General features: G+C 41.4%; 1 protein-coding gene across 9 annotated transcripts in view; it reads right to left on the bottom strand.

Moving 5' to 3' along the window:
• NTNG1 (netrin G1) overlaps positions 1-16,485 on the bottom strand; it is a 314,667-nt gene that overhangs the window by 178,554 nt on the left and 119,628 nt on the right. For all 9 annotated transcript variants that reach the window (XM_078391824.1, XM_020784658.3, XM_020784655.3 and 6 more), the window contains exon 3: positions 5,991-6,628. In XM_078391824.1, coding sequence (XP_078247950.1) covers positions 5,991-6,628 — 638 coding nt within the window. The remainder of the gene's footprint in view (positions 1-5,990; positions 6,629-16,485) is intronic.

Genomic DNA, 16,485 nt, shown 5'->3' with positions numbered 1-16,485 from the left:
GACAATACTTCTCAGAACCCCCCACCCACTTACCGCTCCTAGTATTCTGGCAACCCCTGAGGTCATGAGAAAAGCTTTGGGAAGGAAACTGGTACTGGCAACAGCACCATTCTCCCCATGCAGCAGGATGGGCAGAAGGGAAGGGAAGCAAATAGGCTTTTAATTGGATTATAGTGGAGCAGCTCTTCATGCACTTTGATCCTGATGCTAACCATACAGCTCATAGCTATGAGGGTGGGGGGTGGGAAATCAAACATGTTGATTACATACAACCATACATTTCATATAATAAGTACTAGGGCTGGCCCAAGATATTTTGCTTCCTGAAGTGAAGAATAACGTGGCAGCTACTCCCATTCTAGATTAGAAAAGACAAGTGGATTGGTAGCTAAATCCTTGTTCAAAACTGGGAACAGACATCCTCTACAACAGGGGTCCCCAAACCCTGGTCCACAGCCCGGTGCCAGTCCGTGGGCTTCGTAGGACCGGGCCGCGGAGACAGATCTCCAGCTCCCCGCATGCACGCATGGTGGGTGTGGTGTGCTCACACACATACGTGACACACCCATCTGCAAACATGCCACGCCCACGCACAGACCCCACCCCCAACCTGTCTGCGGTTCCAAAAAGGTTGGGGACCACTGTTCTACAACACCTGAAACAGCAGGCTAGATGAAAACATACACACCAGGTTGTTCAGCCCATACCTCTCTTGCAACACCTTACCGTCATCTTCCACCATCTGATGCTTGAAGGGACTGCATCACTTTGCCTAACATTAAGACCAGCCCTAACATGTTGTAAGACTAGCCAAATACTGCATGATCAAGGTTCTCGATCAGAGGAAGATCCTACGGAAGATCCACCAAATGTATGACTCATTGGGGCTGGGGACATCAGTTACCAAATGTGGGACACTTATGTGAAGGGGAACATATGAAAATGCATTCTGTGGAAACAGATTAAACTTCTCAGGTCTTTTCTTCTTCATCTTGAATTCTGATGTGTGAATGCTGAGTCTTTAGTTTGTAGAAAGAAAAAAGAGAGTTGGAACTTTTTGTTATCTAGGAATTAACACAACAATACAAATGGAAAAGCAGGCAATGCTTTTATTGGACCACTGAAAATCTTAAGTAGCTAGCTAGCCTTCGATGGTAATCCATCTTCCTCAGGCTTTGGGGGTTCAGGGGTTGGAAACCTCCCCAAGCAGCATCTTGGAGCATCTCTTCAAACAAAGACCTAGTTATCTTAACTTTTTCAGTGGTCCAATAAAGGTATTGCCTGCTTCTGCATTTGTATCTACACTTTTTTGGAGGGACTACACAGCCTTTTACTGATATTGTTCTGATTGGATAAACAAATCCAGGAGGACCAGACATAGTGATTGGGCAGCTGACTAAAAGGAGCGGGGAAACTCCAGATCTTCAGAGCAGATATTGGGCAGGAATATAAAGCCTGTCACCCCTTGTGAGGAATGGTAGAGGTATGACAGCCTGCTCTTCTTTAAAGCAGTGAGAGGAGCTAGGAGTAAAAGACATTCATTGCCTACTTGTGGAAGAATATATTAAGCTCTTATCAGTGAATGGGAGGTAAGGATCCATATGAGTTGTAAAGGGGAAAAAATAACCTTACAAGAGGTGTTTATCAGCACCAGCCAAGTGGAGAAAGAAAGGAACTCCTGTGAATTTAATCTACTAGGATAGGATTACATGGCAGATAACCCCTTTGTAGTATGTGTGTCCGATTACCAGAAGGTTTGGCCAACAAGCAACACCATCAGATAAATTCCCTGTGCTGTCACATTTAATTTTTAGAGCCAATTTGCTACAGGATTATTGTGAGGGTTTTTTTCCCTCCCTTTTGAAGCCAGCTGGATTTGGAAAAAAAAATGTTTGCAACAGTCTCTCTCCCCTCCCCCACCTCTCATTTTCCTAATCATCATTAGGAAACAGCATACTCAGCAGGGAAAACAAACTCTCTTTGGATTTAAGAGCTGGGACATTTGAAAACTGCAGAGAAACAGCTTAAACAATTGTTATTTCTCAGAACTACGCACCTGCTCTATGTATATGTGCTGTATCTGGATTATTAAAGGGTAAAATTCTCATTGTTAACTGAAACTTTAAAAAAATGTTAAAATGGGAAGTTTGGAACTTAAACATAGGGTGGCGGCGGCTTGAAGTGTACCTCCAGGAATGGCTCTGAACTCTGTAAAGCATCCATTTTCCTGCCTCTTTAATAATACTTCTGGAGGGCAAAAATCAGAATATATGCTTTAACATATATTGTTAGATTTCCCCAGTTGGACAGGAACAAATAGAAAGGGAGAGGAAAATGCACTGTTGCCCTGCCAGCTATAAAGGAGATCTCTAAACAACACTAACATTCAAAAGGCAGATAATAGTTATTCATTTAAATAACAATTATAAATCCAGTCACATTTTACTACTGTTTAGACATTTTAAATTATTAGCTGCTAATGTGTGTTAAAGAAAAGGCATGAAGAATGCTAACAATGGCACAAGCTATTTTCCTTCCAATCTGAATTATTTCTTCTTATTAAGAACACAATTTCATTGGGAAACAGTGTTGATAGCTTTAGACCTAACTCATTTCTGTCTTATGTTTCTCTGGTAAACAGATAAGTGGGGAAAACAAATATATCTAGAATACATGGTTAACATGTAAACATTAAGTGTCTCCCCCCCCCCCATACTTAGAAGAACATTAAAGAACATCTTCATTTCTTTCGGTTATTTATTCCTGCAATTCTTTTAAATGTCGGCTCAGTTTATCTCAGGCAGTTATTCTCATGTCTCTTTTCTATAAAATCCATCCTGAGGGTATGTAGAGTTACATCAATGCCCAGGGTTCTGATGGCATGCAAATTCAGGGTTGAGATTGAGATAAGTGCTCAGGTCAGCCAATACTGGAGGATAACTTCCCAGCTGTCCTGGTTCTAATAAACTAGACTGTTGCTTTAGGTGTGGAGAGGAACACCATCCAGTTACTGAGTCTGAAGAAAGTTTCAAATACTTGCCCATGCAGCTTCTGCATAAAGACCAGAAAAGGAGCACCATCTTGTCCTTCCCTTTACTTTCACTGTGTTGGTGAGGACAGCCCCCCCCCAATAGTGTCTGTTAGAGAAGCACCTATGTTAGGAGTGAGCCCTGAGGCTATATAAAGACACGTATTAAGGCTAAACTGTCAAGAGAATGGAACAGAATCATAAAATCAATTATTGATTGCTGATGCCAACACTTACTAGACAATCTGCATTCTTTGAGCACGGTGAGGGTTTCCCCCCATCCTTTTCATTTGTTTCTATATAATCAGCTATTAATAATGCACACAAGCCTTTCCTTAAGCTGGTCAGTGATTGAGATCCCGCCCTTTACATTTTAAAGGAGAAGCAATTATAGATGGCATCATGGTTTCAGAAGGGAGGTTGGTATACATCCCAGAAAGAAGCATCCCAGCATCCAGCAAGAGGATCTGTACAAATAGCTCCTGAAACTACACTGGTTGGTGGTGGGCAGACGACCTAGGATAGTAGCAGAAGAGTGGAATCTGACTGCTTAGCCAACACATTAATACTTCACAGTGTGGACAAGGATAGAGTTGCCTTCTCATGCATTGGGTAATAAAAGCTAATTTCGTAGCTCTGTAAACCCTCTCTTGTCTTGCAGGCAAGGACAATGGACTGCTACATTATTTACCTCATTAATGACAAAGGTGAGGATTTTTCTGAAGTAGAGTTCTCATATTGGCAAGAGCAATATTTTGCACAAAACTGTACAAATACAAGGAACAAATCTGGACAATTTGAGCAAATGATTAAGAAATGTGAAAACGAAGAATTACCATGTCTTCGCTTAAGAATATGAAGCACTGGATGGGTTGTCTGAGTCTTTTTAAAGAAACAGGTGGCCCTTCTGTGCTTCCACTATATGTGTGTGTGTGTGTGTGTGTGTGTGTGTGTGTGTGTGTCTAAGATGTATCTGTCTTGCTCTTTGCTGGAAACAAGGTCTGTGAAGGAATCCAGGGAAAAGCCCTGAATAACACCAAAAGGGTAATTAATGAAGAAGAACAGACAAATTCTGGTATCAGAAAGCTGGTGGGAGAAGTGAGTTAAAATGGTGAGAGAGGTGATAGATAGGATACCATCTGGACTGGGCACAGATACACAGAAACTCACAGGCAAAGTTTCATTTCAAGGTTAAGTTGTAAATTGTCCTAACTGCACCCTGATTTAAACAGGCATGTGAGGAAGGATGTCTTCTAGCAATTTTGATAGAGGATTTACTGTGATTGGCTAAAGATGGTCATATGAGAATCTGTACAACAAGGTTCAGGGGTACCTATTATCTAGAGATTCAGTAGAACAAGACTGCAACTCTACACTAGTAGAAAAAACCCCACTAATTAGGTCCTCAGTTATACCTATTCTCTTTCAACTGTATTGGCACTGATTTGAAACTATTTTTTTCTCTATTTGAAATTGTGACTTGTCTTATTGGTGGTTCGGAAGCTCAGTTCCAAATTCAGTTCCTCAGGCTAGAATTGGCTGTGCCTGCTCTGGTTTTATACTACCACACAGGGTTGGTATTCATCGCACAGGGACTTGTAGTTCATGAAATGAGGGGACACAGAGGGGATAGTCTGGGCTTCTGGGACTCAGTGTATTTTGCTTGTGTTCTCATGGGGCATTTCATAAGGGCTCAGAGAGGATGGACTTTGTCCCCCCGAGGTTTCCTGGTGGAAGCTCTACCACGTGATTTCCACCCCAAGCACATGGGTAAAAGTCCTTGGCAAGGACTCTTTAAATTGGTTGTTGTGGGTTTTTTGAGCTCTTTGGCCGTGTTTTGAAGGTTGTTCTTCCTAATGTTTCGCCAGTCTCTGTGGCCGGCATCAAACTTTGGCTAGATTTAAGTTATCACACCTGCATCCATGAGTATCTTTAAATTCCTTGGCAAGGTGTATCACCATATCAAGACAGCCTATTTCAAAAACTCTTTTCAAAGTGAACTCCCACTGTGCACCAATAAAACATGCTGGCATCAAACATAGCCATAATCAGCCAAGTTACGCTTAAACCAAGAGAGCAGCCCAAAATTGAACTCAGAAAAGTCAAATGGTACTGTGTTCCAGTAATGATGTAATGTAAATCTCCTGTACAAATCTCATTGAAACTAAATTGCATAAGCAGCCTAAGTTACTCTCTTACTGTTGCCTCAAAGGAGCCACTGGGGCGACTTCACCTTGCCTCCAAATAACACCATGTCTCCTCCCTTCCAGAAAAACATATCATTTGGGGACCATCTTGATATGCTCTCTGTTTTTCACTTAATGCTTTGGGGAGGTTCTATGCTTCTGTTCTATGCATAGATAAAACAACTCCACCTATCAACTATCTAAAGAAAACACCAGCAGCAACAACAACAACTATATTTTTAGAAGAAGCATTTTTCCATGACTGGCATTGAATAGAACAAATCCCCAGCTTCACTCAATTGCTAGAGGAAACAATTTGTTTCTTGGGTTGGCTTTTCAAATAGGGTGTGTTTGGGTGGATGGAATCTGTTAAGGTGAAAACAATTCAACATTAACAAATTTGACAATAAATCAGTAGTAAATGAAAATAGCTGCTTGCCACATTAATTTCCGTGGATATTAACATAATACCATAAGTCTGGAACCTGTGACCCTCCAATTTCTACCAGCACTAGCTTACCAAACCACGGGTGGATGTAACAGTTCATGAACAGCTGGAAAAAGAAATCTCCCTAACTCCAGCCTAAACTCAGATTCAGACTTTGGCTAGATTTAAGTTATCACACCTGCATCTATGAGTATCTGCAAAAGGTCATAAACTGGTCAACATTTCAAACAACAATGGCACTGTCATGCTGTAGGAAGAAAAGATAGAAGGCTAAAATCACACCTTAAAAAGCATATGTATGTATACATAGTTTCTGATTTTCTCTTACCTTCCAACTACTCTTATGTCTGAGATTGCATAAAAGAAGCGTGTCAGGTGTTGTGGATCCACATATATTTCCCCTGTTGCTGGCCTGAGCAGTCTTATTCTCAAGTCTGTGACAGTAAAGAAGTCTCTTAGGTTCTTGGTTGTGTCGAGCTGCCCATACAGAGAAGCCATATTGTGAAGCCGAGCCCCTGCAAAAAGTGCAAATCTATCCTTGATCTCAAAGTGAAGGATTTTACTGTTTGCCATGTACCCCGTTGAATATTCTTCTGTGCAAATGATTTCTAGGACAGTTTGTTGGGTTAAGTCCCTCACTGTTTTTGGTTCCATGTTGAAAGCATTTAAACAGTCTGTAGCGTAATACTGGTAGGGCTGCCACGTCCGACCATAGTCCAGGGACTTCTCCAGGATCATTAGATCTGGACGGCCAGATTCAAACGTGATGACGATGTTGTCCGTTAGTTCAATGGTTTTGTTCCAGTAAAGGGTGATGTTCACCTGGAGAGGCTTTGGGTATTCCTTCCAAGTGGTAGACTGCCAAAACGTTGAGGGATGTCGTCCTTCAGCATCAAACATCAGTTCCGGTGGATGTGCCAACTCATCTATAGCTGAATCACACTCATTGCACATGTAGGGATTCCCCTAGAAAGAAGGGGGGGGGGGAGAGACAGGAATTAGAAATATAGCACCTATGTTAATTTGTACATGTCCATCAAGCTAGATGGCAAACATACACATTATCTGTACACAGGTTCCCCCACAAAGACACAACATAGTTCTATTTGAAGTACTGTAATGATATCTGCACCTACAAATATGTACAACTTAACAAATGCAGTGTCTGTGCAAATCTGCAACTTGATTGCTCATTTTTATTGGTTAGGCAACAAAAGATAATTTTTTTCATTATCATTAAAAAATTACGAGGCTACTCTATCACTGACAGTAAGAAATCAAGGGTGCAAGTCATCTGAATTTCAGACCACTGACCTCAACTGGCAAGTTAGGCTTTGCTTTGCTTAGACAGTGGCACCTGTACCAAGGGAATAGATACTGGATGATTATTTACTGAATCTGGACCCTACTTTTCTGTACACCTGGAAAAAGAATTCAAAGTGGCTAACAATGTAACACAAATAATTCAAAACAAAATCTTTATTGAAAGCTGATTCGAAAGCCGCTCAATTAAAAAAAATATTAAAATTATGTTGGCCTTTGATATTCAAAATCTATTTTCATGACACTCCTAGCATTATACCTGTTAATTTACACAGTATCTTGTGAATAGTTTATGCAGCTCCCTTCCTATTGTTTTGGAGTGGAATCCTGAAATGAATGGCTTGATTTGTTTATTAGCACAAGAATTCTCTTGCTTTGTCTTTTGATTAAATAAAACCCCACACAGTTTGTATGCTTAGCAGATGTTAATGTTTGTCTCTGTGGGTTTTAAGAGGAAGAAAATAGTTTATTTACCCTAAATAAATTGCCAGTAATCAATTCTGAAAACCCTAAGAACAATGAGCCAGCATGTAATGGCTTGACAGCTTCTAATTCTTTTTTAGAAAGTGCTTAGCACTACAGTCCTCCCTTCCTTGTCTTCTTCGAAAATGCCAACATAGAGTACAGTTCATAAAAATGGTTCCTTCCAGGGCAAATGAGTTCAAATCAGCCACATAGTCTGTGCATTCCTCTCTAAAACAATACCCATTACAGTGTCTTGATTCCTCCTTGTCCCCTTGGCCTCCGATATTTCATGTTTAACTGTGTGCCTGTTTAGTGATGTCTTTCTTTAAAGACATTTACACTGTTCGACACAAATCATTCAGTTGCGCTGCGCACTGCAAGCTCAGGGGCTTGATCCAGACATCTGCTACCCTATTAGCTACAGGCTAGCCAAGTATTTGATGTCAGACTTATTTCTCCCTTTCCTCCTCTCTTTCTTCCCCTAGTGGACGTTGGTGCCAATTTATCAAGACAAGATAATCCACCACTTGATTAGGTGGGTAGGTGATGACAACTGTTCTGGCTGGACAGCTGCTGAGGTGGCGGCTGGAGATATGAACTGCGTGTTTATATATAATATTGCCAATAAATGGGGCAGCTTTTGCTGCAGCTTTCCCTCTGCGTCAAGGTGAAAGTGAAATTACACTTCTCTTGACCTTTTCTATGCATTAACTCCAGTGCTGCTACCTTTGCCTCTCCTACAAAAGGCTATCTTGTGTGGAGGCAGAAATATTGGCTAGAAATCAGAGATTCATGGCAATGGCTGTGTAGTAGTAATATCTGCCATGAATAAATCCACTTTTAAATATATATATATTTTACAATGCAATTTAAACGTGACAATATTAAAGTGATTCTTATACACGACAACTAAGTAAAAATAGGGATAGGCATGAAATCCATAGATATGGGTGTAGCCCAGCCCTTCTACCTGTTTTTCCGTTTCTCAAAGGTTAATCCGAGCTGTCATTTCTCTATTCCCAATGTCTAGATGATCTCCAACAGTTTTGCCAGCTTGAATCTCCATTTTGAGTCTTTGTCAAGGGAGAGTGAACCATTTCTTAGAGCTGCTCCACTAAACATGGATAAATATTATTTGTAATGAGTTCGTGTGTAAAAAAATGTTTCTTGAGAGTAAGATCAACACCCACGACTCTAAGACTGCTACACAGAATTCTCCATGTCACTTCAATCTTCCTGAAAAGTTTAGTCTCTGTTGGTATCCTTTCCTTCTCAAAACATCTTGTAAATGTTTACAGAAGTTAAGCCTTGAAGTGGCCCATGCATTCTTGCAGCCCATGCTGAGACAGCCTGACTATGTTATTCCAGAAGCATTACAATAGACATGAAATCATGCTTAATCATCTGAATATGAGTTTGATATCTGGCAGCCCAAATCCAGATGGGTTGCTTATGATAACATCCTGTTGCTTTTAAATGCTGTTTTAAGTTGTTAAGCAGAATACAAATACTGCTCCAATTGTCAGGGCATCTCCCAACCACTGCAAGGAACAAAGTATAGTAGGATCCACATATCTGCTGGGGATTGGTTTCATGCCCCCCCATGGACACTGAAAACTGTGGATAATAGTGAATGCTATATCTATATAGCCTGTTTTATTTATTGATTTTTTAATTTTTATACCGCCCATCTGGCTGCCAAGGCCACTCTGGGCAGTTTACAAAAACAGAATTAAACAATAACATAAAAAACAAAATAATCAGCAACAATCAAACAAAATATAAAAGCTATTAAAACAAAGTACACTAAGAAATCACATTAATAAAAGCATAATAAAGAGAAATAAAAAGTTGTAAAAGTTGTGTGACAGATTTGAAACACTTTATAAAAACCAGGAAAAAAACACAGAAGGCGTGGATTTCTCTCTGCTTGAGAAATGCAAAGGGTGGAGAAAATGGATTTGCGCAGGCGCGCGCGCACACATGCACACAAAGCCATTTTCTCCACCCTTTGCCATTTCTCAAGCTGAGAGAAATCTGCTTGTGTGTGTGTGTGTGTGTGTGTGTGTGTGTGTGTGTGTCTGTGTGTGTGTCTGTCTGTGTGTGTGTGTGTGTGTGTGTGTGTGTGTGTGTGTGAATTTCCAGCTCCCACTAGCATGGGGGGTAACTCTGCACATGCTTCTGGCTCCTGGACCTGGAAATGCACTCTGCACAAGCCCGAGAGTCAGGGGTGCATAGAGTCGGGGCAGAAGGGGGGTATAAAAGTGCCTCCTCTTCCCCGGCTTTAGGAGGAAGGAGGGACTGGATCGGCTCCTATTTCCCTGGCTCTGAACAGCCCCCCCCAAATCCCCAGACCAGCCTCCCCTCCAGTGGAGGAAAGCAGGCAAGCAAGTGCACTCACTCCACACCTCTCATGTCCATTTCCATCCATCCCTCTCTCGCACCTTCCTTCTTGCCTTATTCAGCTCAGGTGGAAGCAATAAACAAGCTTGATGCAGCCACCCGTCCCTCTCAGGCAAGCCCTAGATTGACTGCCCAGGGCTGTAGCAGCCCTAAACAATCAAGGCGGCTTATCTCTGATCTCTGAAAGAACCAGGTGCTGTGCCACAACCACGAAAGTAAAAGGGAGAGGTGGCTTGTTCGGCTGCAGGAGGTGGGGGTGGGGGTGGAAATACAAAAGCCGGATATTTTAAAGTTTTTTAGTTTTGCCTGCCGGACGGAGGACATTATCCTGAAAAAAGGAGGACATGTCCTCCTTTTGCCAGATGTCTGGCAACCCTAATCTGGTGGCCTATTATGTTAATAAATAAGACAGGGGGTCCTACTGTATAGGAAACTAGAGGGTTCCTGCCGTATATGTCAGAGGTCAGCTGCTGATAGGATTTTTAGGAAAACACTACTGGACCTCTGTTTTGGCAGTTAGAGTTTGATTCTGGATATTGGCCATGTGGTGAGCATACTTGTCATTTGGCAAATGGGCTGATTTCCTCAAAGTCAAGTCACACTCATATATGAATGGGGAGAGTGAATTGTGCCATGTTAGGAAAAAAATTACTCAGGGACGTGGTGGCACTGTGGGCTAAACTGCGCTGTGGGCTAAACCGCAGAAGCCTGTGCTGCAGGGTCAGAAGACCAAGCAGTCGTAAGATCGAATCCACGCGACGGAGTGAGCTCCCGTCGCTTGTCCCAGCTCCCGCCAACCTAGCGGTTCAAAATCATGCAAATGCAAGTAGATAAACAGGGACCACCTCGGTGGGAAGGTAACAGCGTTCCGTGTCTAAGTCGCACTGGCCATGTGACCACGGAAGATTGTCTTCGGACAAACGCTGGCTCTATGGCCTGGAAACGGGGATGAGCATCGCCCCCTAGAGTCGAACACGACTGGACAAAAATTGTCAAGGGGAACCTTTACCTTTTACCTAGGAAAAATTTTTGAACTTGGAAAAGGTGGACAAGTCCTTGTGACTAGACTTCCCAGACCTCCCAGAGAAGCATACACAGGGGAATTATGGGAAATGTGTTTAAAGAAAGTATATCTTCCAAGTTCTGAGAACAGTCTTGCGAGCAGCAACATGGATCAGATGTAACAGAATTATATTATAACACTAAGGAATGGACCCAATCTTGGTTGCCTTGCTAGATGCCAGAAACAGACAGGGCTAATGTGTCCTTGTGGAAGTGGCTGGATGTTTAATTATTCTCTGACATTGTTACTGGTGGCCTTCTTCAACGACACTTGGCTGATACAGAACTTGAGGGTAGTGCTTTATATACTTGTTCTGATCTTACTTAGTTGAAATTATCTTGAAGGGTGGTGTTGGGCTTAAAGACTAAGATTTATGAGGTACCTCACAGTTCATTGTTGTCTTCAATAGTTTTTAACATTAACATGAAGCAGTTGAGAGACAGCGCATGAGTTCTAGAGTTGGATGTCATCACCCAGCACAATCTCCCTTTTTTAAAGTGATGCTGTGGAAAATCCCAAACCACTGCCTGGAGACGTCTAGCTTTTAGACTACCACTCAGAGTCATCAATCAGTAAATTTGTTTCTTGTACAGTAGTCTGGAGAACTTATAATTCCAAGCTCTGGTCAGGATGTAGCAAAAGACTTGCTGTAATTGGCAACAGCATCCATGCCTTCCTTTTCCCCCCCTGTTTAGACACTCTTCACTTTATCCTCACAGTAACCCTGTGAGGTAGGGCCAGTGGAGGAAGGGTGGCTGGCTAAGGGTCAGCCAGAGATTTTCAGTGGGGAATGCAACCTGGACCTCCATAAGGTACAACTAATGGAAAATGCAGTGGCTAAAGTACTCTCAGGCCATATGCTAACTGCCATTTAACCCACTACATCAACTTCTAATTTGTTTCTGAGATTAATTCGGAACTATAATTATGACCAGCACCAGACAGGTGCAGGAAATGTGAAAATATTGATCACAAGAAATGACACATATTGACTATTTTTTTGTGGCAACCCAACATTCTGCTCCCCCCCAATACAGTACTAGTGAAACAGCTGCCCAGTGGTATTTGGCTGATATATGTTACTGCAGTGGTCCCCCGCCTTGGGCCTCCAGATGTTCTTGGACTTCAACTCCCAGAAATCCTGGCCAGTAGAGGTGGTGATGAAGGCTTCTGGGAGTTGCAGTCCAAGAACATCTGGAGGCCCAAGGTTGGGGATCACTGTGTTACTGTTTTAATGATTTATCTCTGCTTTGAAGTTCATCTTTCTGTATTAGTTTCTCATATTTTTTTTCTGATACCGCTCCCCCACCTCCCATGGTTCTTCAATGCTATTTTTGATGCATTTCTGTGTAGAAAAGTGGAGGAATATAAATGAAAATGATAATTCTTAATAGAAAAGAACAGTGATGGCCTCTTTCTGTCAAAATCCCGAAGTCAGCATTTCTTAAAAACATTTTGTTTCCTGTGCAGCAAGGACTCCAAACCCCTGCATAACTGGGAAGTCAAATATTTGTCACTGAAGGGTTAAATTTTGTTCTACTGATTGTGAGCTGAGAATCTTCTGCTCTAATCTAATTACCAAAAGTTCATTTTTACATCTAGGTGGGAGAATGATTCTCTACATAATTAATCTTCTCCCTTTCCACCCTGTATAATTACTATTATATTTCTTTCTATCTCCTAACCTTAGGGCTTCTAAGCTTTTCAATCACACCCACTGTGTGATCCTAGTCTCCAGTAATGGCTTCTCCCTAGTCACTAGATGTCACAAGATGGATGTTCATATCTACTGCAAGAAAATCAACTAGTCTCACCAAACTGGATAGGTTTTCTCCTACTTAGGGCATATCTTGTTAATATACTTCATGCAGATTCTTGTTCAGCTGCTCTGAAAGGTTTTCCAGCTGGAGGATAAGTATATATACTTAAACACTTGTATCATTTAAATAGATACATAAATAGGAAATTTAAAATCTCCATTCTTCTGTTCATGTTATGTCTGCACTAGTGTTGATACAGCAGCAATACTGTAGTATGATATTTTGCCCTAAATCCAACTATAGTCTGAAGCAGAACATAAATGCTAAATCAATTGCTGAATCGTGCATCAATACTTATGTAAATCCCACTGATTCTATGGACCTACTCTAATTGGAATGACCAACTGGATTTAGGCCTTTGCCTCCATTTAAAGAACAAGCAGAAAGAGCCTTCTTGCCAGAAGTGGGAGGAGGGCTGTTATGCCTCTTTACCTCTAGAAAAGAAATACTGTACATATCTTTTGGCAAAAGCTCGTTTTCAGGGTTTAAGTGTTAAGCCCTTTTAATATTCAGCAGGAAACTCACAGCACAATCCCATGTGTTTACTCAAATGCAAGTTTTGCTGGGTTCAATGGAACTCAACTCTCAGGTAAATGTCTAGGATGAGAACTACATCTTACTGTGGGACTTATTTCTGACTAAACATATCTAGGCTTAGACAGTAAATCCTTCTTGATACATGAGACTTAGAACTCTTTGTGATATAGCAGAACATAGTCTACAGAAGTGTGTTGTTGTTTTAATAATATTATCACCAATAACAAATGATTGTTGCTACTGTTATAAATACTCTTCCTGTTTCTAAGCATTGCTGGTGCAGGGGGTGGCCGTGCTTAAAAACTAAGAGCCATGTCCTAAAGATTTATAAGTAAGGTGACACACTGGAAAAAAACACTGATTTTTTAATTTTAGAAAACAAATCATCATGACCACCAACATCTCTACTACTAATACTAGTAATAGCAGTAGTAGCAGTACCAATGTACAAATAAATGAAAATTACAACCCTTGCAAACACTGTTCAGCAGCAGTAAATGACACAAACCCAGTGCACATAACATACATGACTGCAAGACCCATGTGCCTTTTTCTCAACAGCAAAATGCTGCAGTTTAGTGTATGGAAAATATTATCAGCAGCACTTAAGAAGATCTTCCAGGAAAGATACACAGATTGCTCACAGCAAACAAGTAAGAAATAAATATTTGTTGCACATAAATGACTATTTAAAACCCCCAAAAAACTATACCCAGCTATCTGGGAGCAGGCCATGTTGAAGTGAAGGGGAGGTACTTGAGAATAACCAATTTTAGGATTGCAGTGTAACAAAAAAAATTCCCCATAAACTCTCTTATATATCCCATTTTGTTGTCATGAGCTATCAGGCCGGAACCAACTAACAGTGACACTAATAGGGTTTTCAAGATAAATGAGATACAGTACTGTATTTAAGTACGTAGTGTTTTTACCAGTTCCACTTCCTTAGTCGGTTCCCATGGCTGTGTGGAGATTAGAATCCTCGTCTCCATATTCCTAGTCCATTGCTCTATCCATTACACTACACTGGGTACCCCTTTATAGATCCTAAGCATGTATCAACATTAAGTGCAAGTGAAGAAAGATTATTTGAAAAATGACATTTTACTTTTCTTCTTAGCAGATTTTGAACATATAATTGTAATGGAAGAACATATTTGCTTAATATGTGCCTAGCCAATCAGGACAGTGTCATCGAAGTTACCAACATGAATTTGACCAAACTCCGGGAGGCAGTGGAAGACAGGAGGGCCTGACATGCTCTGGTTCATGGGGTCACGAAGAGTCGGACACGACTTAACGACTAAACAACAACAAACTAATCAGGACACAATCCAACCAAAGTGGAACACCTTTATGGTTGTCAACGATATCAAATCTCCCTCATTCTGGCTGGAGTGCACCCTTGTTTTTTCCTGCATATTCAACAGGACTATTTCTACTCACCACCAGAGATGGGGGAAATTGCTTTTTTTAAAAAAACAAAATTTCCCAGCATACCTCAGCCATGCTGGCCACTGCCAATGCTGGTTGGGCTATGCTAGCAACTGTAGTTCAAAAACTAACCTTTCCCATCTCTGCAAATTCTACACGTTCAGCTCAATTCAGAGAAGTGAAAAATTATATGCCTTACAAGCTAGATTACTAGTGTGCACTAAAAGCACAATTTAACATATCCAGGTACTGCACCTTTGTTGGCTTTCTCCCACCTACATTGAATGCAAACATAAAATGTCGCCTGCTCGGCTGGGATTCATGCATCTTGGATATATGTAAATGTGCACTTTAAAGAAAGAGGTCAGGATTATACAAATCACACCTTGTCTTGAAATTAAACTAGCAAATGAAAGCCGCTTCAGAGTCCTCACACACATATGTACGAAAAGCAAGCAGGCAAGCAAAGGGGAGGAAAGCTACTTTATCTGGAGGTCAGGAATATCAACATGTAGAAAAATCAAAGCTACTGAACAGCAAGCAGCAGACATTTATATTAAGTTGCTCTGACAGCCAGCTTTGGTCTCCTAAAGCACAGCCAAGAAACCCTGAATGTGGATGTGTTGTGATTCTTGAGTTGAAAACCAAAACTACTCAAGATACTCCATACAGGTCCCTTGATGATGGCAGACAGCATGTTTTATGAAGTGGAATGGCTAGTCTAAATTGCATGCCACTGTGTCTCCTTGAAACACAGCCTGCTCCCTAGGAGAGAGCAGCCAGGAGCTGCTAAAGAATATTATCCAGTTGATTGGGAAGAGATGGGCTGACCTTTCCAATTGGTCTCTAAGCAGGAGAGATGGAATCCTAAGGAATTTAGCTGCCAGATATGACACCCCATCCACCTGGTCTAGAGTAGCATTCGGTAAAAGGGTGAAAGGGGGGTCAGCAGGAGTGGGCACAGCATAATTTGAGAGCATGGGCGGACAACACATGACACAGAGTGGGAAAGGAACACATTTTCACTCAGTGGTTCTTGCCCCATGAGCAAAAAAAAAACATCCTCCTCATATAGCAGGACACAGATGTTTTGTATCTAGGGCGGGGTGTATACCCTATAACGTATAAAGGTAAATTTTACCAGCAGTTGTGTCCTCCGATCAAACCATGAACTTTGTTTTTCTTCAAAAGCTAGAAAGAAGTACAAGATACAGTGCTGGCCAGAACATTTAGAATGCTCCATGTTTTTTGTGGAAAAATAAGGTCCCATTTCCTATATAATTGTGGAAGGACAAGGCAGTGGCTATTTACAGGAAAAAATGGAGACAAGAATCAGTACAGGCTAGCTTCCCCCCCCCCCCCGTGTGTAGATTCCAACAAAAGAAAAATGAGCTGACAGAAAAGTCTTACCTATCTGTAATTTACAATTCAAGCCTTGTCAGGGTCTGAACACCTGCAGATGAGGTTTGACAAGGCCCTACATATAACACCCTTTGCTGGGCTTCCTGTCATACAAAACACACACACACCCCAAGCAACATATCAAGTTCAGCTGGTGGTATCATCATCAAAGGTGACGTGCTGACAAGTGCCATGGCAACTTTCCGGCTGCCGTTTAAATTTGTGACAACAGGACTATCATTTTAATGACCAAGATGGGCCCCAGGCATTGCCTTACAATGCCAGATGTGCATAATAGCTTCACCTGGACATTATCTGGATACTGCAGCACATCTGCTGTAAGGATGCAACTTTCGCAGCTTTTCTTCTTGCCCAGA

The sequence above is a fragment of the Pogona vitticeps genome, chromosome 4 (genome assembly GCF_051106095.1).
Source record: "Pogona vitticeps strain Pit_001003342236 chromosome 4, PviZW2.1, whole genome shotgun sequence".
Lineage (NCBI taxonomy): Eukaryota > Metazoa > Chordata > Lepidosauria > Squamata > Agamidae > Pogona > Pogona vitticeps.
Note: the sequence above shows the minus strand (reverse complement) of the source record. Positions and strands in the feature narration are given on the sequence as shown.